The sequence below is a fragment of the Dendrobates tinctorius genome, unplaced genomic scaffold (genome assembly GCF_039654945.1).
Source record: "Dendrobates tinctorius isolate UK_male_01 unplaced genomic scaffold, ASM3965494v1 ptg000070l, whole genome shotgun sequence".
Taxonomy (NCBI): domain Eukaryota; kingdom Metazoa; phylum Chordata; class Amphibia; order Anura; family Dendrobatidae; genus Dendrobates; species Dendrobates tinctorius.
This window is the reverse complement of record NW_027361738.1, coordinates 82,202,719-82,227,226: the sequence shown is the minus strand read 5'-3', so window position 1 is coordinate 82,227,226 and position 24,508 is coordinate 82,202,719. Positions and strand designations below refer to the sequence as shown.

The following is a 24,508-nucleotide window of genomic DNA, read 5'->3' as shown; positions in this document are numbered from 1 at the left end:
GGGTGGCACCTCCGGACCCTGTATTAGTTGAAGGTAACATGGAATATGAGGTAGAGAAGATACTGGATTCCCATCTGGCTAGACAGAGACTCCAGTATTTGGTTAAGTGAAAGGGTTATGGTCAGGAGGATAATTCCTGGGTCTCTGCCTCTGATATTCATGCCAAAAGATTGGTGCGTGCCTTTCATCGGGCTCACCCTGATCGCCCTGGTGGCGTGGATGAGGGTTCGGTGACCCCTCCTCAAGGGGGAGGTACTGTTGTGAGTTCATTTTCCCCTTCACCATTGAGGTCTGATGAACTCCCTCTTCTGGTGAAGGAAGGTAGTGAGGCTGATTACAAAGCACCTGAGCAGAATGATGATGACTGGGTGACTGGAATTGCTGACTGGATATAAGGCAGCCGACACCCTTCTGCCTTGTGGGTGATTTCTCTGAGGGATTCTAGGAGACCAGTCTGATTCCTGCTCCTCAAAAGCTAAGTTTTGTGCTCTGCTTTTTGCATTTTTGTTTTGGTTTTGTTTTGCCTTGTTTTTCTGGATTTCTGCCTTCTCCTGCTGGGTGAGCTGAATTCCTTTTTGCTCTGTCTTCAGAAAATACCTGAGTACTGATATAGTCTTTTTGAAGCCTAGTGTCTTCAGGGCTTTTTTCCCTATCAGTCTGTTGGCTCTTGTTTTTGAGAGGGTTTTGGCGGATTGCAGACAGCAGCTTTTCTATTCTGTCCTATTTAGTTAGCTTGGGCACCATCATTTGCTCAGCCTATCTTTCTATCTGTGTGAGTGTTTTTTCATCTTGCTTCACCATCATTATATGTTGGGTGCTGCCTATTGCTTTGGGGTCTGCTCTGGGGCAGTTTAGATTTCCCTTTCTGTCTTTAGGCTATGTAGTTCTCCGGCTGTGATCGAGGGGTCTAGGGCACCGTTGGAACCCCCCACGGCTACTGCTAGTTGTTGTTGATAGGTTCAGGGGTCTGCAATCCGATAGCTTCCAACTTCTCTGGTTTTCTGGACTTAGCTAGTATTTCTGTTTTTGCCTCCTACGGTGACTCATTCATAAAATACGCTCCATGGCTACTGCTAGTTGTTGTGGTTAGGATCAGGGGTCTGCAATCCGCTTAGTTACCAACCTCTTTGGATTTCTGTGACTTAGCTTGGTTTTGTTTTCCTCCTCGGTGACCCAATCATAACACCCAAGTGTCCACATGGGCTACAGGCCCGGACAGCTCGGCAGCTATGTAACGTTAAAGTGCTGCAGCCCACATTGCTCATGGCCACTGTGTGTCATAGCAGTGGGCCAGTGCAGGAAAGGAAAAATGTGGCGACGTATCGCATGGGCAGATGCTTTTAGGGCAGGAGTCGGTTGGACTGAGGAGATGAAGGAAGTCGAAGCTTTAACGAGTTCGGTACAGATGAGTCAGATGCTTTTCCAGAGGCAACCAAATCTGGTGACTGATGATTTCGAGTCTGGGGCGAAACAGACAGAAGGAATTGTCATCATGGCGAGGTCAGGCCAGGAAGGAACCAGGAGTAGTCTAGGACTGTCAGGTCTGGGCGTGTACTGCACAGAAGTGACAGCCAGAAAGTGAAAGATGAGCAACCAAGTGAATATCATGATGTGCCAACTGTGGATATAACATGTGAAGTATTAAGTAAAGAGAGTGTTCAAGTATACCCGGACTGTGTCTCCGTTACTAGGGGAGCCTGAAGAAGGGACTGTCGTCGTCTGAGAAGTGCCCAGGGAAGTCTGGAGTTGGAGATGCCGGTATTCTGAAGGGAAGAATTCAGTTTTCTGTAGGGGAAGGACTGGACATCGTTGTTACAGTATTTCAGGTCATGACTACAGTCCTGTCCCCCCCCTTACAAATGCATATCAGCCGCTCACACTCAGGCATGAGTTTGTTCGGTGTAAGAGTCCTTACACACTGGCTCAGCATATTTCTTCATGACATTAGCTAAATCCCAGGTGTAGCACTTTTTTCTATAGAAATTGTTACTCCTCCCCACTTGCTACCAGACTATAGTGCAGGTGATTCTCTGCTGCACCATATGCTCCTACTGCCAGGCTGCGATGTCTGTACGTATCTAACTTGTAAGAAACAGTAACATTGCAGCCTTTTCTGCTGTAATGATTTTACTCTTTGATGCCACGTGAAGACGTAGAGTATTTGGTACATTTATTTTACATCAGAATTTGTAAGCCAAAACCAGAAGTGGTGACGTGTCTCTATTATACTTTTCCTCTGACTATTTCACTCCTGGTTTTTGCTTACAAATACTGAGGTAAAAAACTCACCAAACATGTGCAAGTGGACTTAGGGAGAGTAAATGCACTTATAGTGCTGATATCACACCGCCCTTGTATTCAATTATGCAATATTCGCAATAATGTTTAAAACAGGATTTACCTGCAGATTATCACTTTGAGTGCAAGTAAATACTGTTTTTATCTGTATTTGTTGACAGGTTCCTTTTAAAATCAGACAAATTTGCTAAAACTTGCTTTAATTAATTAATTAGGAAATGTATTATATTGCTTATTTAACCAGTTTTTGTCTAAGTTTGAATGTCATGACTACTATATGTGTTCATTCAGTTTTCTTGCATCATCATCTCCCCCAAAATATCAGGAAATATTTGGACTGAACTCAGATACATAATTTAATGTGATAAAAGTTTTTATTTATTGAAATATTCAAATGACAATGTCCAGCTCTTCTGTTCTCTTCCAGTGATGGTCCATTGCTCTCTTGTATCTGATGACTATAAAAAAGAAGGGAAAAATTAAGCATTGTTAGGTTCGCTTGCCTAGAAATGTCTATACTAATCTCAGTAACAATACATATGTCAGGCAGGGTGATTTTTCTCCATATCGTCAACTCAAGCTTTGTGAATACAGGAAGGAACCACAGAGTATATGACCGGTGGTTGGCCAAAACACAGATTATTGGACGCTGGGTATAACTCACATTCAAGGGTCCTAAAGTGAATTCTGCATGCCCAAAAGATGATACCACTGATGAGTGATGATCTGACAGTAAAGGGTCCCGCTCCCACAGCCCCCATAGCTGAGCTCCCAAGTGGTAGGTAGAAAGGCACATTAAATACAAAAAAAAAGTGAGGGAGCACAAGATCCAAATGTTGAGTAACCAGGTCTGCCTTATTTTGTTCAACATTGGCAATAGATAATAAATAAGAAGCAGAATACAAGCCATTAAAGTGCCGGATGCACCTCACAAGCATCATGGCATCATCGGTGTATAACACATTCATCTTCGGTAATAAGTCTGCTGTGCCATGTAGATAAGAGGGCGAACTTTCCATCACAAGTTTTAATCACTCGTTGATGTATTTAGAAATGTTCTCAGTAAAGAGAGATCCATATAAGATTATAAGCATCCCAAAGGAAAGCTAATGACAGATCATTTTTGGAAGACATCTTCTGCCCCAAATGATTGTTTTTTCCACCTAAATGTGGGCAGATTGGTTAATCGGTAACAGGCTTAGATTCCATCAAAGTTATGACCTGTGTCAAGTGTACTGCTGGGGGGAATATTAATCTGCTGCCAAGTGATAATGGGATCATTGGGCAGTAGGGTTTTCTTCTGACCATCTGTTAAGGGGATAAAAAGCTAGCAAGGACCGGAAGGAGTATCTGTACCTGGAGAACTTCTTCATTGGATGATCCCTGCTCCTGCTTGTCTGCCGTCCTTTCTTCCTTCAGAAGTGGTAGTCACACATGGGGTACCTGACGGCCAATCTTCGCAGAAGACCTACTGAAGAATCGTCATGGCTTTAAGTGTGCCTCAACAACCTGTCTGCCTCATCAGCAGAGCCTCCATGGGTTGTTGCAGTCAATGATTCTCTGGACTCCTGTGCAGGGACAAGCATCGTAATGGAGGAAGCAGCTGGCAGTCCCAGCCCCACTCCGACACATTCTTAATGTGGGTCAAAGAAGCGCCGTGCCTGCGTCTCCCCTTCTCCTGAATGCAGGCGGCCATCTGGTGTTCGGGTGTACAGAAGGGCATCACTTAAAGACCTTGAGTGGTGGCGCTTTGTGTAAAAAAAAATAATAATTTAGTAGATCATAAAGGTTACATGCATAACAAATTAAAAAGTGCGTCATGCAGTGGATGACGACACACAGCAGGAGGCAACGCATTACATAAATGGTTGTGTTGGGGTCCAGGCTATAAAGGTAACTCAATATATGAACAGCTCAAAAGTGCACGTAAATATCACCTGAAACATGATATAAGTGCATATCAAGAGATCTGAGTCAGTATAGGCAAGAAAGTGGACATAGAGTATGATGGAAATATCATGGAGTAATAGGCAGTTGAATAGCTCTAACTATACAGTATATGTTGTATACTCATGGACTATCCTACGTCAGACATGACACCAACCCTAGTGCTTGTGCTTGTTTCGGCACAAACTGGCTAATAGAGCAGTAAAAATATGTGCGTATATAAAGAGCCAGACTTTATTGATGTATGCTATGGTTAGAGTTTCGGATCAGGCTCAACCCTCTGAAGAAGGCATGCAGCGTGTGACGTCAGACAATGTGACCGGAGTCTTACATGGAAGGGAGTCTCATCACATGACCACAAGGGCCGCTGCTCTAGATACAGCTGGGGATGCAGCCTGTCCTTCTGTCCCGCACATGCGCACCACCGGTACTTTGGCACTTTATTAGCCAGAAGGGAAAACTCGGCTCAACGATGGGATGATGAAACAGGAGAAATATTATTACAGCAGCTGGCAGGACTCCAAGATGTGGAGCTCAAGAAACGAAGTTAGATCATTCCTGATATTGAATATCGCAATGTGACCTCCCCTCCTATACAGAGCAGCCACTAGGAATTTCAGGGCCCCATACTGGCAAAATTTTTGGGGCCCCCTTGAGACCCCTGTCTCACTGTCACATTCTGCCCCCGTTTCTCACTTTCTGCCCCCTCCTGTGTCTCACTGTCACATTCTGACCCCAAGTCTCCATTCTGCCCCTGTGTGTCTCCATACTTACCTTTTTTTTTTTCTTTAATCTGTTGTTGTGATCCCGAAGCAGCATAAAAATGGTCTGAGGACCCTAAGAGGAAGCCAAAGAATTGGTAAATAGTGTTTAGAAGGGAGAAGAAAGGGCGAGAGGGTTAGTGAGTTTAGACGTCGGGAACTGAGAAGGGAAATGCTTTTCTCTCACTATGGGACGGATGGATAGACATTTATATATTGGCTTCTTCCATTAAAATATACAATATAGTATAAAGATATAAAGCGAAGACACAAAGTGTATCTACCCCTAATATCAGGAGCCTCAGTGTCACAACATGTCACATACAACAATGGGGGAAGCTTTTCCTTACTTTGGTGGACGTTGCACTTTTTTGCTGCTGTCACTTCTGCTGCTGGAGAAATAGAAGAAATGATCACAAATAAATACCTTATAAAATAATTATCGGGAACAAGTCCTGGCCCCATAAGGACACAGACAATAAACATAATGTCTTTCCTATGCATTTCTACATGATACAGATATATGGATAGATGTCATTACTGATTATTAGCTCATTGTATAAATATCACTTTCACAAGCATTTGCATGGGACTGATCTCCTGCCAGGATGAATGATTGAATACTTTTGCATCTAGAAGACAGCAATTAGGACATAAGGACGTGTCCATTAGTGGGGAGAGGTTAAGGTACCTACCTGTTTTTGACCTGGCTCCTGTTCGTCCTCCTGAAACATTTTAGCATCCACCATTTACGTTTGCATCTGAAAAAAAAATCCAAACAAACAAATTGAGACCCAGACAGTTCATATTATCATTGTGATCAGTCTATGAGGATATATACAGCGATATTATCCTGTGTAACGTCCTGCGCTTATGTCACAATGTGACGTCATCGATCTAAAGCCCAAGGTCTCGTTAGAGTAAATGCAGCCACGATCGCTCTTATTACTTACGGGATCGGCTTTGTGTCGGCGCACGCCGTCTTTACTTCTGGCCTGTGACAAAAATAAAGTTTTCATTAGAAACAGAGATACTTGTGTTTGTGTCCTAAATAAATGCAGTGACTTAAAGAGTATCTGTCAGTAGGATCAACCCTCCTAAGCCGTCTATATGGGCATACAGGTCATGGAAAGCTGAATAAAATGATATATTGATGTCTGCGATCCGATGTCTTATTTCAGAGAAATCCATATTTTTCTTTCCTATCCAAATTGGCCATTGGGCACTGGAAACAGTTTTCCGGATGGCCACTTTGACTACCAAGGTTGAAGATAGAAGGGCTGGTGTCTGTTTTCAGTGCCCCGTGGCCACATTGGAGCGGCATCGATAATCAGAAGAGACCAGGAGCTCAGAAAATTGTGCTTATTGTAACTCTGGTATAGGGGACCCCAAAAATCAATAGCCCCCAATATGTACATCCATGTTTTATATCCTCCTCAGTCTCTGCCCAGTGATAACAAGTCATTCATGAGTTACTAATAAATAAAATCATATACAGCCCATAATATCTGTTTATGTCACTGTCTCTCTACTTACAGTCTGGTGGTCTCTGCGCTGTGGTCTTCTTCTGTCATCTTCAACTCTATGGCATCCATGGCCACTGCTTGCTCCTCTTCCTCACTACTGGACACATAACATAGACTGGTTTTTTATTTGCAGTGTTTTTATAAATGAATTCAGAAAATAAAGTAAAAAAAAAGCCCCATGCGCAGTTCGCCACATTTTGAGCAGACGTCCCATCCCCGGAACACTGAATGGTGAATAGTAAATAGTTTATTGCTCCGTGTGTGACCCTCTGTTCATTATCCCCATTTACAGGGGCAGAACTACAGCCGTGTCAGCCATATGGACTGCAAAAAGGAGAGCATGTTTGGCCTGAGAGGAGGAGCGGGGAGAGAGACGATCAGGAGGAGAGCTGCACAAGTCTCCCTCTTCTGCTGGACCCTGATCATTGCAGGAGCGGAAGCTGGAGGTCACCTGACAGGTCCTAAATAGCTCTAGGCCCCTCCCTGATGTCATATTCCCACAAGGAATCTTATAGAACGGAGGGATAGAAATGGAGAACAACTGTATAGACGGTGCGGAAAGGCTCATAAATAAAGGATCTGACCTCATAGGTCTTTTATTTTTGGCTCCTCCATCAGTTATCATTACGTATATGCAGCCATGTTTTATACCAAGTGACTGACAGTGCCATAACTATCCATTTATTGTCCCTTTTCTCTCATTCTCGCCATTACCTCCTTTCTGACATATGTTTACCCCTTTAGACAGACAAGTGAAGGGTAATTGTGTAATGGGAACCAATGCGTTACGACATAGAGAGGCCTGAAATGAACAATGGATTAACCCTGGAAACTTGATAATTCTCTGAACAGAAAAAGTGTTAGAAATTATTTTAACGTTAGCTTATCAGACTAATTCGAAAATATATACCTTATTCATTTTTTTTCCAGTATTAATGCAAATGCAGCGATGAAAGTTCGTACTTGATGGATAACATTGGGACACCCTCATCTGCCACATATATATTCATCACTATTACAAATAGTTATGGTACCTGAGGAGCCCTATTACATATTTTGCATTGGAGCCCAAGAAGTTCAAGTTAAACCTCTGACTGCATCTATGTCTCATAGTAAAAAGTGTTGAGAAAATGGAAAACGGTCTTAGGAGCGCAAGAAAAAGACTCAGACGAGAGTCCACCTGATGAAGACGGATCCTCCGTCGAAACGCGTAATGGTTTAACCTCATCTCTCGTCTGAGTCTTTTTCCTGCGCTCCTAAGACCGTTTTCCATTTTCTCACTGCTCCTATCCTCCATCGGAGGCTTTCGGCTGGAGCTGCGGTGGAGAACTGACATCCTAGTCTGCCCCTGGGTTGCTTCCTAAGCGCTCCTCTATGACCGCTCATTACTGACTCTAATTCATAGTGAAAAGTAGCTGAGAACTACAAACATTGAAAGTCGTGGACCATGATTACACCAGTTACTTACGGCAGTAGCTCTTCAGAAACCCGTGAAATTGTTTTATAGAATCCGAAGCACCTGAAATGAAAAAAAGAAAGTTCTGAGTAGAAGAACTGATACTTAGGAAGCCTACAGATAAAAGTTATCAGCCGTGAAGTGCACAAAGCAGTGTGCTCTCTCGCCGGCAATAGAGCAGAGCGCACCGTCACTGCACATTGTAAGACAATTTGCCAGCATTTAAAGGCGTAACTTCTGGGCGGCTGGTTCTAATCTCTGCAAGCCGGGTTCTCATCTTACAAGGTGAACTGACATTGCGCTCTGCTTTCCTGCCAGCTCAGTACTACTGATCTGATGTGGCGAGAAAGGGCAGTCTTTGTGAGCAGAGCACAGTGCACATTGCGCAGGGAATAGCCCAGCCCCTGATATAGACGGTCACTGCTAATGCTTCATTTCAGGGATAGTGCAGAGGCCGGGGCAGTGACCTCAGCTTCTGCCCCCTGATGATGTTTTATCTGAGTATCCCAGCATGCATTGGGATTTTCAAACAAAGCGTCATCAAAAAGGAAGTAAGAAAAAAAAGATGTTGCACGCCTGCAAGGAATTTTATAGAATTGAGGGATAGAAAAGGAAAACATCTTTGTAGACGGTACAGAAATGCTTATGAATAAAGGATCTGAACTCGCTGGTCTTTTGTTTTCGGCTCCTCCATCCTCCATCAGTTTTCACACTCTCCACTTACCTACTGAAAGTCAAACTCTCATACTCCCAAGAGTTTTCCTCCTGTTCCTCCTCACTCTCGTCTTCCTCACTATTGGACACATAAAATAAGTCATGTAAATCATATATAATCAACTTTCACATCCAGATGACACAAGGTTATATAAAGACTGGGGTAGGAAATGCTGAATGAAGACTCCCGATTAACCCCTTATTGAGGGCACACTATCTCTGTATGAAGCAGGCTCAAGAGAAAAGTCTGCCCCCTGAACCATCAGTGATGGCTCTGTTACATAGCTGGCACCCCACAGTACCTGATACAATTGGACCTAGCTGTGATTGCATCAGTTTAACCCTTTAAATGCTGCTGTTATGTATGATAGCAGTATTAAAAAGGGCTTTAAAATGGTAACTGCCACTTTGTATGGCCATCAGTCACCTCGCAAAGCGATCGTAGGGTGCTGATTGATTGACATTGCAGCTAGGGGTCTACTGGAGGCCTCTGTGTCCACCATGTGTGATCTCCTCACATGCATTGGGACACCCTCATCTGCCACATATATATTTATCACTATTACAAATGGTTATAGTAGCTGAGGGGCCCTCTTGATTAGAAGAATTGATACTTAGGAAGCCTGCAGATTAAAGTTATAAGACGTGATATACACAAAGCAGTGCGCTCTCTCGCCAGCAACAGAGCAGAGCACACTGTCACTGCACATTGTAATACAATTTCCCAGCATTTAAAGGCATAACTTTTGGGCGGCTGGTGCCCCTCTCTACAAGCTAAGTGTTCATCCTAAAATGTGAAATGACAGTGCGCTCTAATCTGTTGCTGGCTCATTACTACTGATCTGAACTGGTGAGAATGTGCAGTCTTTGCACACAGTGCACATTGCACAGTGAATAGCCAAGCCCCTGAAATGAAGGTCACTGCTAATGCTTAGTTTCAGGCATAGTGCAGATGCTGGGGCAGTGACCGCAATTTCTGCCCCCTGATAATGTTTTGTCTGAATATCCAAGCATTCACTGGGATTTTCAAACAAAGCGTCATCAAAAAGTAAGTAAGAAAAAAAATCATGTCGCAAGCCTGGAAGGAATTTTAAAGAAATGAGGGATAAAAATGGAGAAAAACTTTGTAAATGGTACAGAAATGCTCATGAACAAAGGATCTGACCTCACTGGTCTTTTGATTTTGGCTCCTCCATCAGTTATCATTGTATATACATAGACATATATGCAGCCATGTTTTATACCGAATGACTGAAAGTGCCATAAGTATAAGTATATAATGTTCCATATTGTATGTACATATCCCCCAATATATATTTAGCCTCACACTCTCCACTTACCCAATCACACTCCAAGTCTCACTGTCATCTTCTTCACTATTGGACACAAAAAATAAGTCATGTAAATCATATATAATCTAATCTGACATCCAGATAACACAGGGTTATATAAAGACTGGGGTAGGAAATGCTGAATGAAATGTCCCGATTAACCCCTTATTGAGGGCGCACTATCTCTGTATGGAGCGGGCTCAAGAGTAAAGTCTGCCCCCTGAACCACCTGTGGCATCCAACAGTATCTGATGCAACTGCAGCTAGCCGTGATTGCATCAGTTTAGCCCTTTAAATACTGCTGTGATGTATGATAGCAGTATTAAAAAGGGCTTTTAAACGGCGACTGACACTTTGTATGGCAATCGTCCCTCACGCAAAGCGATCGTAGGGTGAGGGTGCTGATTGGTTGACATTGCAGCTAGGGATCTACTGGAGGCCTCCTTGTCTGCCATGTGTGATCTTCTCATGCATTGGGACACCCTCATCTGCCACATATATATTCATCACTATTACAACTGGTTGTAGTAGCTGTGGGGCCCTGTTGCATAATTTGTATTGAAGCCCAAGAAGTTCATGTTACACCTCTGATTGCATCCATGTCTCATAGTTAAAAGGTACCGAGGACTAAATCATCGAAAGTTGTGGACCATGATTACACCAGTTACTTACGACAGTGGCTCTTCATTAAGCGATGCAAGTGTTTCATTGGGATCAAAGCAGCTGAAATGAAAAAATAAAGTTCTGATTAAAAGAATTGACACTTAGGAAGCCTACAGATAAACATTAACAGCCGTGTTGTGCACAAAGCAGTGTGCTCTCTCAACGGACACAGAGCAGAGCGCACTGTCACTGCAGATTGTAAGATGATTACCCAGCATTTAAAGGGAATCTGTCACCACTTTTTTGGGATATCATGTAAAAATATCATTCAATTTAGTGTCACTTATGCATTATACAAGTACTTTTGATACCCCTTGACACGCCTCACTAATGATACATAAATACCTTTTTATTCCTCGCGCGATGTATGTAAATATGCTCGATCTGGTCCGATGAGTGGGGCTTATTTTCCGTCTCCACCCCCCCTCCTTTGCTTGATGTACGTATTCTTTTCTGTGAATATCACAGATCGCGTACAGTTACCACGCATGCTCATTCAAATGGCCTCTCGCGTATGCGCAGTGTGCTTTGCCCAACTGTGGGAATAGCCGAAAAACAATATTGCGCATGCATGGGCATAAGCAATTGCGTTCTATGGCCTGGAAGTATACTTGTATACTTGCGGGCCATAGAAAGCCATGGTGTGTGCCAGCGCATGTGCAATAACGACTTTATGCTTTGCCCACATTTGGGCAAAGCATACTGCGCACGCGCGGTAACTCTAAGCGATCTGTGATAGTCACAGAAAAGAATACCTACAGCAAGCAGAGGAGGAGTGGTGGAGATGGACAATAAGTCCAGCCCATTAGACTAGACAGAACATATTTACATACACCGCTGGAGGAATAAAAACAATATTTATGTATTATTGGTGAGTAGAGAAAGGGTATCAAAAGTACTTGTATAATGCAGAGGTGACACTAAATTGAATGATATTTTTACATAAAACATGGTGACAGATTACCTTTAAAAGCGTAACTTGAGGGTGGTTGGTGCTCCTCTTTACTAGCCAAATATTCATCTTACAAAGTGAACTGACAGTGCGCTCTGATCTGTTGCCGGCTCTTTACTACTTTTCTGATTTGACAAGAAAGCACAGTCTGCGCGCAGCACACAGTGCACATTGCACAGTGAACAGCCAAGCCCCTGAAATGAAGGTCACTACTAATGCTTCATTTCAGGGATAGTGCAGAGGTTGGGGAAGTGACCAAAGCTTTTCCCCTAATGATGTTTTGTCTAAGTATCCCAGCATGCACTGGGATTTTCAAACAAAGCGTCATCAAAAAGTAAGAGAGAAAAACAAAAGATGTCGCACGCCTGCAAGGAATTTTATAGAATTGAGGGATAAAAATGGAGAACAACTTTGTAGATGGAACAGAAATGCTCATGAACAAAGGATCTGACCTCATTGGTCTTTTGATTTTGGCTCCTCCATCAGTTATCATTGCATATACATAGACATATATGCAGCCATGTTTTATACCAAATGACTGAAAGTGCCATAACTATAAGTATATAATGTTCCATATTGTATGTATATATCCCCCAATATATATTTAGCCTCACACTCTCCACTTACCCAATCACACTCCAATCCTCACTCTCACAAGATGTTTTCACCTGTTCCTCCTCACTCTCTTCTTTATCACTATTGGAAACATAAAATAAGTCATGTAAATCATATATAATCTACTTTGACATCCAGATAACACAGGGTTATATAAAGATTGGGGTAAGATGTGCTGAATGAAGAGCCCAGATTAACCCCTTATTGAGGGCGCACTATCTCTGTATGGAGCAGGCTCAAAAGTAAAGTCTGCCCCCTGAACCACCTGTGATGGCTCTGTTACATATCTGGCACCCACAGTACCTGATACAATTGGAGATAGCCATTTTAGCATCAATTTAACCCTTTAAATACTGCTGTGATATATGATAGCAGTATTAAAAAGGGCTTTAAAACGGCGACTGACACTTTGTATGGCCATCAGCCCCCACGCAAATCGATCATAGGGTGCTGATTGATTGACATTGCAGCTAGGGGTCTACTTGAGGCCTCCGTGTCTGCCATGTGTGATCTCCTCACATGCATTGGGACACCCTCATCTGCCACATATATATTCATCACTATTACAACTGGTTATAGTAGCTGTGGGGCCCTGTTGAATAATTTGCATTGAAGCCCAAGAAGTTCAAGTTACACCTCTGATTGCATCCATGTCTCATTGTTAAAAGGTACTGGGGACAAAACCATTGAAAGTTGTGGACCATGATTACACCAGTTACTTACGACAGTGGCACTTCGCTAAGCGATGCAAGTGTTTCATTGGAATCAAAGCAGCTGAAATGAAAAAATAAAGTTCTGATTAAAAGAATTGATACTTAGGAAGCCTACAGATAAAAGTTATCAGCCGTGATGTGCACAAAGCACTGCGCTCTCTCAACGGCAACAGAGCAGAGCGCACAGTCACTGCAGATTGTAAGATGATTTCCCAGCATTTAAAGGGAATCTGTCACTTTTTTGGGATATCAAGTAAAAATATCATTCAATTTAGTGTCACCTAGGCATTAAACTAGTACTTTTGATACCGCTTGACTCCTCACCAATGATACATAAATACCGTTTTTATTCCTCCAGCGGTGTATGTAAATATGCTCGGTCCGGTCCGATGGGCGTAGCTTATTGCCCGTCTCTCGCCCCCTCCTGGCTTGCTCTACGCATTCCTTTTGGGTAATTCCTGCGTTCGTTTTGAGTTATCGTGCGTGCGCTTTCAAATGGTCCCTTGCGCATGCGTAGTGTGCTTTACCCAACTGTAGGCAAAGCCGAAAAACAGTATTGCGCATGCTTCGGCATGCACGATTGCGTTCTATGGCCAGCAAGTATATTTGTATACTTCCGGGCCATAGAAAGCCATGGTGTATGCCGGCGCATGTGCAATAATGATTTTAAGCTTTGCCCACAGTTGGGCAAAACATACTGCGTACGATCGAGAGGCCATTTGAATGCGCACATGCGGTAACTATAAGCGATCTGTGATATTCACAGAAAAGAATACGTACAGCAAGCAGAGGAGAGGGGGGTGGAGATGGACAATAAGCCTCACCCATCGGCCTGGACCGAGCACAATTCCATACACCGCGGGAGGAATTAAAATGTTATTTATGTATCATTAGTGGGGAGTGAAAGGGTATCAAAAGTACTTTTATAATGCAGAGGTGACACTAAATTGAATGATATTTTTACAATATATTCCAAAAATGTGGTGACAGATTCCCTTTAAGGGCGTATCTTGTGGGCAGTTGATGCTCCTCTCTACTAGCCAAGTATACATGTTACAAAGTGAACTGCCAGTGCGCTCTGATCTGTTGTCGGCTCATTACTACTGATCTGATCTGGTGAGAATGCGTAGTCTTTGCGCACAGCACACAGTGCAAATTGCACAGTGAATAGCCAAGCCCCTGAAATTAAGGTGACTGCTAATTCTTCGTTTCAGGGATAGTGCAGAGGCTGGGGCAGTAACCGCAGTTTTCTGCCTCCTGATGATGTTTTGTCTGAGTATCCCTGGGATTTTCAAACAAAGAGTCATCAATAAGGAAGTTAGAAAAAAAAGATGTTGCATGCCTGCAATGAATTTTATAGAAGTGAGGGATAGAAATGGAGAACAACTTGATGGTAGAGAAATGCTCATGAACAAATGATCTGACCTCACTGGCCTTTTGCTTTTGGCTCCTCCATCAGTTATCATTGCATATACATGTAATAGGTGGCCGGTCTCATCAGTTGCGCCCTCTCCTTCTCCTATGTAACCCCCCCACGAGCACTATGTTTTATGTCTTGTAATTTTAATGCTGTATTTGTATTATAATGTATTATGTCTGATATTGTACTGGTATGTTCCCCTTTAAATGACTGTATATGAGTTAGGGACAGTCAACAGTTAACATTATAGGCTGGGCCAGCAGCAGCAGAAAGGTGGGAGAAAGCTGCTGCTTCAGGAACAACTGCACAGATCCTCGGCAAGGGTAGATGTATACTGCAGAAGGGGCATTTCCAGACTCCCAAATGGGAGAGATATGTTGCCCCATATCAAAGGCTTTTAGAGACTGAGGGACTGCAACACAGGCCTCCAGGACTTTGAGGAGGACCTTTGTTGAAGGGGACTCAGGCGCCCAGATTCCAGTGATTGGACTACTGCGAACCTCGGCTGCTGCGGCCGTTGTGGATGCGACTACATCAAATGTCAGGGAGAGAGCAGGAAGCCAATGTTGAAATTCTCTTTTTGTCTATCCTTTATCACTGTTCAATAAAAAGTTACGTTTCCCTTGTTGGAGAACAGCTGCATCCCAAGACTCTTAATTGCCTGGACTGCTGAGACCAAAGAAAGACAAGGTAACTCTTCGGGGAAAGGCTGTATCAGTCCTGTGTTGCATGTACAAGGGGCCGGGGTGTCTACAGACTGTGTTTAGTGGGTGAGCATGGTCCGGACTACCACCCCAGTACCCCTTGTTACATACATAGACAAATATGCATCCATGTTTTATACCAAGTGACTGAAAGTGCCATAAGTATAAGTATAAAATGTTCCATATTGTATGTATATATCCCCCAATATATATTTAGTCTCACACTCTCCACTTACCCAGTCACACTCCAATTCTCACTGTCATCTTCTTCACTATTGGACACAAAAAATAAGTCATGTAAATCACATATAATCTAATCTGACTTCCAGATAACACAGGGTTATATAAAGACTGGGGTAGGAAATGCTGAATGAAGAGTCCCGATTAACCCCTTATTGAGGGCACACTATCTCTGTACGGAGCAGGCTCAAGAGTACAATTGGAGATAGCCATGATAACATCATTTTAACCCTTTAAATACTGCTGTGATCTATGATAGCAGTATTAAAACGGTCTTTAAAATGGCGACTGCTTCTTTGTATGGCCATCATTCCCCACGCAAAGCGATCATAGGGTGCTGATTGATTGACATTGCAGCTAGGGGTCTACTAGAGGCCTCTGTGTCTGCCATGTGTGATCTTCTCATGCATTGGGACACCCTCATCTGCCACATATATATTCATCACTATTACAACTGGTTATAGTAGCTGTGGGGCCCTGTTGCATAATTTGTATTGAAGCCCAAGAAGTTCAAGTTACACCTCTGATTGCATCCATGTCTCATAGTTAAAGGGTACTGAGGACTAAATCATTGAAAGTTGTGGACCATGATTACACCAGTTACTTACGACAGTGGCTCTTCATTAAGCGATGCAAGTGTTTCATTGGGATCAAAGCAGCTGAAATGAAAAAATAAAGTTCTGATTAAAAGAATTGATACTTAGGAAGCCTACAGATAAACATTATCAGCCGTGTTGTGCACAAAACAATGTGCTCTATCAACGGCAACAGAGCAGAGCGCACTGTCACTGCAGATTGTAAGATGATTTCCCAGCATTTAAAGGGAATCTGTCACCACTTTTTTGGGATATCATGTAAAAATATCATTCAATTTAGTGTCACTTATGCATTATACAAGTACTTTTGATACCCCTTGACATGCCCCACTAATGATACATTAATACCTTTTTATTCCTCGCGCGATGTATGTAAATATGCTCGATCTGGTCCAATGGGTGGGGCTTATTTTCCGTCTCCACCCCCCTCCTTTGATTGATGTACGTATTCTTTTCTGTGAATATCACAGATCGCGTACAGTTGCCACGCATGCTCATTCAAATGGCCTCTCGCGTATGCGCAGTGTGCTTTGCCCAACTGTGGGATTAGCCGAAAAACAATATTGCGCATGCATGGGCATAAGCAATTGCGTTCTATGGCCTGGAAGCATACTTGTATAATTCCGGGCCATAGAAAGCCACGGTGTGTGCCAGCGCATGTGCAATAATGACTTTATGCTTTTCCCACAATTGGGCAAAGCATACTGCGCACACGTGAGAGGCCATTTGAATGCATACACGCGGTAACTCTAAGCGATCTATGATATTCACAGAAAAGAATACGTACAGCAAGCAGAGGAGTGGTGGAGATGGACAATAAGCCCAGCCCATTAGACTAGACAGAACATATTTACATACACCGCTGGAGGAATAAAAACGATATTTATGTATTATTGGTGAGTAGTGAAAGGGTATCAAATGTACTTGTATAATGCAGAGGTGACACTAAATTGAATGATATTTTTACATAAAACATGGTGACAGATTACCTTTAAAAGCGTAACTTGAGGGCGGTTGGTGCTCCTCTTTACTAGCCAAATATTCATCTTACAAAGTGAACTGACAGTGCGCTCTGATCTGTTGCCGACTCTTTACTACTTTTCTGATTTGGCAAGAAAGCGCAGTCTTTGCACGCAGCACACAGTGCACATTGCACAGTGAACAGCCAAGCCCCTGAAATGAAGGTCACTACTAATGCTTCATTTCAGGGATAGTGCAGAGGCTGGGGAAGTGACCGAAGCTTCTCCCCTAATGATGTTTTGTCTAAGTATCCCAGCATGCACTGGGATTTTCAAACAAAGCCTCATCAAAAAGTAAGAGAGAAAAAAAAGATGTCGCACGCCTGCAAGGAATTTTATAGAATTGAGGGATAAAAATGGAGAACAACTTTGTAGATGGAACAGAAATGCTCATGAACAAAGGATCTGACCTCACTGGTCTTTTGATTTTGGCTCCTCCATCAGTTATCATTGCATATACATAGACATATATGCAGCCATGTTTTATACCAAATGACTGAAAGTGCCATAACTATAAGTATATAATGTTACATATTGTATGTATATATCCCCCAATATATATTTAGCCTCACACTCTCCACTTACCCAATCACACTCCAAGTCTCACTCTCACAAGATGTTTCATCCTGTTCCTCCTCACTCTGATGTTCCTCACTATTGGACACATAAAACAAGTCATGTAAATCATATATCATCTACTTTGACATCCAGATAACACAGGGTTATATTAAGATTGGGGTAGGAAATGCTGAATGAAAAGTCTCGATTAACCCCTTATTGAGGGCACACTATCTCTGTATGGAGCGGGCTCAAGAGTAAAGTCTGCCCCCTGAACCACCTGTGGCATCCAACAGTATCTGATGCAACTGCAGCTAGCCGTGATTGCATCAGTTTAGCCCTTTAAATGCTGCTGTGAAGTATGATAGCAGTATTAAAAAGGGCTTTAAAATGGCGACTGACACTTTGTATGGCGATCGGCCCCCACAGAAAACGATCGCAGGGTGCTGATTGATTGACATTGCAGCTAGGAGTTCACTGGAGGCCTCCGCATCTGTCATGTGTGATCTCACATGCATTGGGACACCCTCATCTGCCACTATATATTCATCACTATTACAAATGGTTATAGAAACTGAGGGGCCCTGTTGCATAATTTGCATTGAAGCCCAAGAAGTTCAAGTTACACCTCTGATTGCATTTATGTCTCATTGTTAAAAGGTACTGGGGACTAAACCATTGAAAGTTGTGGACCATGATTACACCAGTTACTTACGACAGTGGCACTTCACTAAGCGATGCAAGTGTTTCATTGGAATCAAAGCAGCTGAAATGAAAAAATAAAGTTCTGATTAAAAGAATTGATACTTAGGAAGCCTACAGATAAAAGTTATCAGCCGTGATGTGCACAAAGCAGTGTGCTCTCTCAATGGCAAGAAAGTAGAGCGCACTGTCACTGCAGATTGTAAAATGATTTCCCAGCATTTAAAGGGAATCTGTCACTTTTTTGGGATATCATGTAAAAATATCATTCAATTTAGTGTCACCTATGCATTAAACTAGTACTTTTGATACCGCTTGACTCCTCACCAATGATACATAAATACCGTTTTTATTCCTCCAGCGGTGTATGTAAATATGCTCGGTCCGGTCCGATGGGCGTAGCTTATTGCCCGTCTCTCGCCCCCTACTGGCTTGCTCTACGCATTCCTTTTGGGTAATTCCTACATTCATTTTGAGTTATCGTGCGTGCGCTTTCAAATGGTCCCTCGCGCATGCGTACTGTGCTTTACCCAACTGTGGGCAAAGCTGAAAAACAGTATTGCGCATGTGTCGGCATACACGATTACGTTCTATGGCCAGCAAGTATTTTTGTATACTTCCGGGCCATAGAAAGCCATGGTGTATGCGGGCGCATGTGCAATAATGATTTTAAGCTTTGCCCACAGTTGGGCAAAACATACTGCGTACGATCGAGAGGCTATATGAATGCGCACATGCGGTAACTATAAGCAATCTGTGATATTCACAGAAAAGAATACGTACAGCAAGCAGAGGAGAGGGGGGTGGAGATGGACAATAAGCCTCACCCATCGGCCTGGACCGAGCATAATTACGTACACCGCGGGAGGAATTAAAATGTTATTTATGTATCATTAGTGGGGAGTGAAGCGGTATCAAAAGTACTTGTATAACGCAGAGGTGACACTAAATTGAATGATATTTTTACAATATATTCCAAAAATGTGGTGACAGATTCCCTTTAAGGGCGTATCTTGTGGACAGTTGATGCTCCTCTCTACTAGCCAAATATACATGTTACAAAGTGAACTGACAGTGCGCTCTGATCTGTTGTCGGCTCATTACTACTGATCTGATCTGGTGAGAATGCGCAGTGTTTGCGCACAGCACACAGTGCACATTGCACAGTGAATAGCCAAGCCCCTGAAATGAAGGTCACTGCTATTTCTTCGTTTCAGGGATAGTGCAGAGGCTGGGGCAGTAACCGCAGTTTCTGCCTCCTGATGATGTTTAGTCTGAGTATCCCTGGGTTTTTCAAACAAAGAGTCATTAATAAGGAAGTAAGAAAAAAAAGATGTTGCATGCCTGCAATGAATTTTATAGAAGTGAGGGATAGAAATGGAGAACAACTTGATGGTAGAGAAATGCTCATGAACAAATGATCTGACCTCACTGGCCTTTTGCTTCTGGCTCCTCCATCAGTTATCATTGCATATACATGTAATAGGTGGCCGGTCTCCTCAGTTGCTCCCTCTCCTTCTCCTATGTAACCCCCCCACGAGCACTATGTTTTATGTCTTGTAATTTTAATGCTGTATTTGTATTATAATGTATTATGTCTGATATTGTACTGGTATGTTCCCCTTTAAATGACTGTATATGAGTTAGGGACAGTCAACAGTTAACATTATAGGCTGGGCCAGCAGCAGCAGCAAGGCAGGAGAAAGCTGCTGCTTCAGGAACAACTGCACAGATCCTCGGCAAGGGTAGATGTATACTGCAGAAGGGGCATTTCCAGACTCCCAAATGGGAGAGATATGTTGCCCCAGATCAAAGGCTCTTAGAGACTGAGGGACTACAACACAGGCCTCCAGGACTTTGAGGAGGACCTTTGCTGAAGGGGTCTCAGGCGCCCAGATTCCAGTGATTGGACTACTGCGAACCTCAGCTGCTGCGGCCGTTGTGGATGCGACTACAGTAAATGTCAGGGAGAGAGCAGGAAGCCAATGTTGAAATTCTCTTTTTGTCTATCCTTTATCACTGTTCAATAAAAAGTTACATTTCAATTGTTGGAGTACAGCTGCATCCCCAGACTCTTAATTGCCTGGACTGCTGACACGAAAGAAAGACAAGGTAACTCTTTGTGGAAAGGCTGCATCAGTCCTGTGTTGCATGTACAAGGGGTCGGGGTGTCTACAGACTGTGTTTAGTGGGTGAGCATGGTCCGGACTACCACCCCAGTACCCATTGTTACATACATAGACAAATATGCATCCATGTTTTATACCAAGTGACTGAAAGTGCCATAAGTATAAGTATATAATGTTCCATATTGTATGTATATATCCCCCAATATATATTTAGTCTCACACTCTCCACTTACCCAATCACACTCCAATTCTCACTGTCATCTTCTTCACTATTGGACACAAAAAATAAGTCATGTAAATCATATAATCTAATCTGAAATCCAGATAACACAGGGTTATATAAAGACTGGGGTAGGAAATGCTGAATGAAGAGTCCCGATTAACCCCTTATTGAGGGCGCACTATATCGGTATGGAGCAGGCTCAAGAGTACAATTGGAGATAGCCATGATAACATCAATTTAACCCTTTAAATACTGCTGTGATGTATGATAGCAGTATTAAAAAGGTCTTTAAAATGGTGACTGCCACTTTGTATGGCCATCATTCCCCACGCAAAGCGATCATAGGGTGCTGATTGATTGACATTGCAGCTAGGGGTCTACTGGAGGCCTCCGTGTCTGCCATGTGTAAACTCCTCACATGCATTGGGACACCCTCATCTGCCACATATATATTCATCATCACTATTACAACTGGTTATAGTAGCTGAGGGGCCCTGTTGAATAATTTGCATTGAAGCACAAGCAGTTCAAGTTCCACTTCTGATTGCATCTATGTTTCATAGTTAAAAGGTACTAAGGACTAAATCATTGAAATTTAAGGACCATGATTACACCAGTTACTTACGGCTGAGGCACTTCATTAAATGATGCAAGTGTTTCAGTGGATCCAAAGCAGCTGAAATGAAAAAATAAAGTTCTGATTAGAAGAATTGATACTTTTGAATCCTACAGTTAAAAGTTTCTCTTGCCGGCAACAGAGCAGAGCGCACTGTCACTGCACATTATAAGACAATTTCCCAGCATTTAAAGGCGTAACTTGTGGGCATCTGGTGCTCCTCTCTACAAGCGAAGTATTCATCTTAAAAGGTGAACTGACAGTGCTCTCTGATCTGTTGCCGGCTCATTACTACTGATTTGAGCCGGCGAGAAAATCCACTGTCTTTGTGCATATCGCCCAGGACTAGCCCAGCCTCTGAAATGAAGGTCACTGCTAACACTTAATTTCAGTAACAGGGCAATGATTGGGACAGTGACTGCAGCCTCTGCCTCCTGATGAAGGTTTATTTGAGTATCCAAGCATGCACTGGGATTTTTAAATGAAGCGTCATCAAAAAGAAAGTAAGAAAAAGAAAGAAAAGCAGTTGGATAGTGTAGTTAGGGAAGGATATGGAATTTTTAATTAAAGTATATTAGAAAATAACTTCAATTTTGGCATTAAATAGATAGGGATTTAGAATGAAAATCACTTTGTATTTCGGGCTATTCCTGTAACACCATGGCTAATATAAAGAGTAAAAAAAATCTATATAACTTGTCTCTTAGCAGCATACAAATCACCTCCAGAATCTATATAGATCTATGTTGAGATCAGTTGTAGTGCAAACTATGATTATCCTTTAATCTAGGGCTCTAAGACAGTATTTGGTCGGTCAGGAGTTAGGGTAAATTTTTGGCAGTACTGTAATTTTTTCATGACCTCATTCTTATCCTATGGGGGAAAAGGATGAATAACAGTATGAAGAATACAACGGGGTCTAAAGTCTCTATTAGTGAAAGTAATGTATGCTTCATATGGAAACATTGTAAATGCCCATGAGCGAGAGCGGTAATGCCATGATGCCATCATTATGGAGTCCTCCCCTTATTAGTACACATACCACTCATATATGAATGTGGTAGGAAGATGGAATAAGATAAATAACTGAATACTCACTTTGTGTTCTCCATTTTGTGTATCAATCTGTTAAAGAAAAAACAGTAAAAAAATTGATATTACACATACACATTTACCAAAATGGTAGGACGAGAAATGATAATGTTGAACCCTAATATAAGCAGTGTAGACATCTCTGTGAATTATTACAGGGAGAAAATGGGAAAATGAATAATCACAGTTATATCAGATACATACATCTTATCCAGATGTTGCTCCTTCTTCTCTTCCGCTTTCTCCTCTTCCTTTTCCTACTCCTCCTCCTCTTCTTCCTCCGTTTCCTCCGCTTCCTCCTCCTCTTTCTCCTCCTCTTCCTCCTCCTCCTCCTCCTCCTTTTCCTCCTCCGCTTCCTCCTCCTCTTTCTCCTCCTCTTTCTCCTCTGCTTCCTCCTCCTCTTACTCCTCCTCCTCCTCTTACTCCTTCTCCTCTGCTTCCTCCTCTTCCTCCTCTGCTTCCTCCTCCTCTTTTTCCTCCTCTTTCTCCTCCGCTTCCTCCTCCTCTTCCTCCTCCTCCTCCTCCTCTTACTCCTCCTCCTCCGCTTCCTCCTCTTCCTCCTCCGCTACCTTCCTCCTATTAAAGAGTAAGAAGACAATGAGAATTGATGTCATCTGCTCCATGGCTGATAACAGAAGATCATCAAAGGTCACTAGACAGTTTTTAGATTCAGATATAGACAGTAGTTATAGAATAGAGACACCGACTTATAACATAGTTATGAATATTACTGTAGCCAAAACTGGGACACATAAGCCAGCAATGTCTCCGCAAGCCAACATGGCAAAACCCCAAACACCGGACTTTGGGTGGAGTTTGCCCCTTTTACAACACTTTTTGTTGCATATTATAACTATTCTGTTGGACTTTGCCTTTCCCTGACCATTGACTAGGCCGTACCAACATTTTTGAAAAGTGTCCTGGCTGGCGTAAAAAAAAAGCCAAAAGGCGCTAAATTTTACTTGGGTCTACATATTACATAAAAATATACTTTTGTGGCATAGTGTTGGATGAATTACTCTTAAGAATGAAAATTTCAAAGCTATAAATCTGCCATGCCTGAACTTGGCCTTAGAGAAGAGTCATACAGCTGTATTACTCAGAGGAGGATCGCAACACAATGCTTGGACTGACCGGTGACTTTCTTGACCCGAGCGTGACAGCGTGTGTTTTTTTACAGCTGTCATGCTCGTGTCAGGAGAGATGAAGGCCGGTCCGAGCATTGCGTTGTGATCTTCGTCCAAGTTATATGACTGTCTGATTCTTCCCTAAGGCTAATGCGCGATGGTAGCACAGAGTCATCTGCCATTCTCCTCACTCACAAGGAGCTTCTCTCTATGGGAAGAGAAGTTGCAGAAGATTATGAGAGACATGGAAGATGACTCTCTGCCATCAAGTGACCCCAGTCTATCAGAGAAATGATAGATTTAGGAAAAGTAAGAACTTACCTTATTCCTCTCACAAATAACTCTCTCTCTCTCTCTCTCAAACAACAAAATCCTGAAATGATAGGAAAAAAAAGAATTACAGTAGACGTCAAATTTCATTCCTGGTCTGATATTTGTGAAGAAATGAAGGGGGATCAATCGGTTACTGACACCTCAGATCAATAACTAAAGATTCATTTTTAAATAAGGGAATTAAAATCTATAAGGGGAAGAGATATTCTGAACTTACAGGGTTAATACCTACAGATAAAGAAGAAAGTAGCAGAACATAATAAAGGACATATAAAGAGGCTAATACAAAGTTGACTTACACTTCGCTGCCAACTGCAGCCCTCTAGTGAGTATCCCCTCAGCAGTTACCGTGATGTCACCGTGTGATGTCATCACTTGCCATGGATTACTAATCACCAGTAACAACAGTAACTGTCGGAAGTGACAAAAACATGCAACCAATCCAGTTTACTTGAAACGTTCCTTTAAGTGACTGTATGTACCGGATACAAAAACATACAGTCATATGTTAAAGTTTGGGCACCCCTATTAATGTTAACCTTTTTTCTTTATAGCAATTTTGGTTTTTGCAACAGCTATTTCAGTTTCATATATCTAATAACTAATGGCCTCAGTTATATTTCTGGATTCAAATGAGGTTTATTGTACTAACAGAAAATGTGCAATCTGCGTTTAAACAAAATTTGACCGGTGCAAAAGTATGGGCACATTAACATAAAAGTGACATTAATATTTCATAGATCCTCCTTTAGCAAAAATAACAGCCTCTAGTC

At 42.5% G+C, this 24,508-nt stretch overlaps 1 protein-coding gene across 1 annotated transcript; it reads right to left on the bottom strand.

The window, feature by feature from the left end:
• Window positions 1–5,553: 5,553 nt before the first annotated feature.
• On the bottom strand, window positions 5,554–22,610 carry LOC141095887 (uncharacterized). The gene is made up of 18 exons (XM_073582262.1): window positions 22,480–22,610; window positions 22,282–22,308; window positions 21,193–21,243; window positions 20,578–20,613; window positions 18,229–18,279; window positions 17,541–17,609; window positions 15,949–15,999; window positions 15,337–15,372; window positions 12,987–13,037; window positions 12,276–12,344; window positions 10,706–10,756; window positions 10,043–10,078; window positions 8,713–8,781; window positions 8,001–8,051; window positions 6,543–6,629; window positions 5,960–6,001; window positions 5,702–5,767; window positions 5,554–5,638 (listed from the first exon to the last, which is right to left on the bottom strand). The coding sequence occupies exons 2-18, from the start codon at window positions 22,293–22,295 to the stop codon at window positions 5,554–5,556; spliced, it is 915 nt and encodes a 304-aa protein (XP_073438363.1). The 5' UTR covers window positions 22,296–22,308; window positions 22,480–22,610.
• Window positions 22,611–24,508: the final 1,898 nt, after the last annotated feature.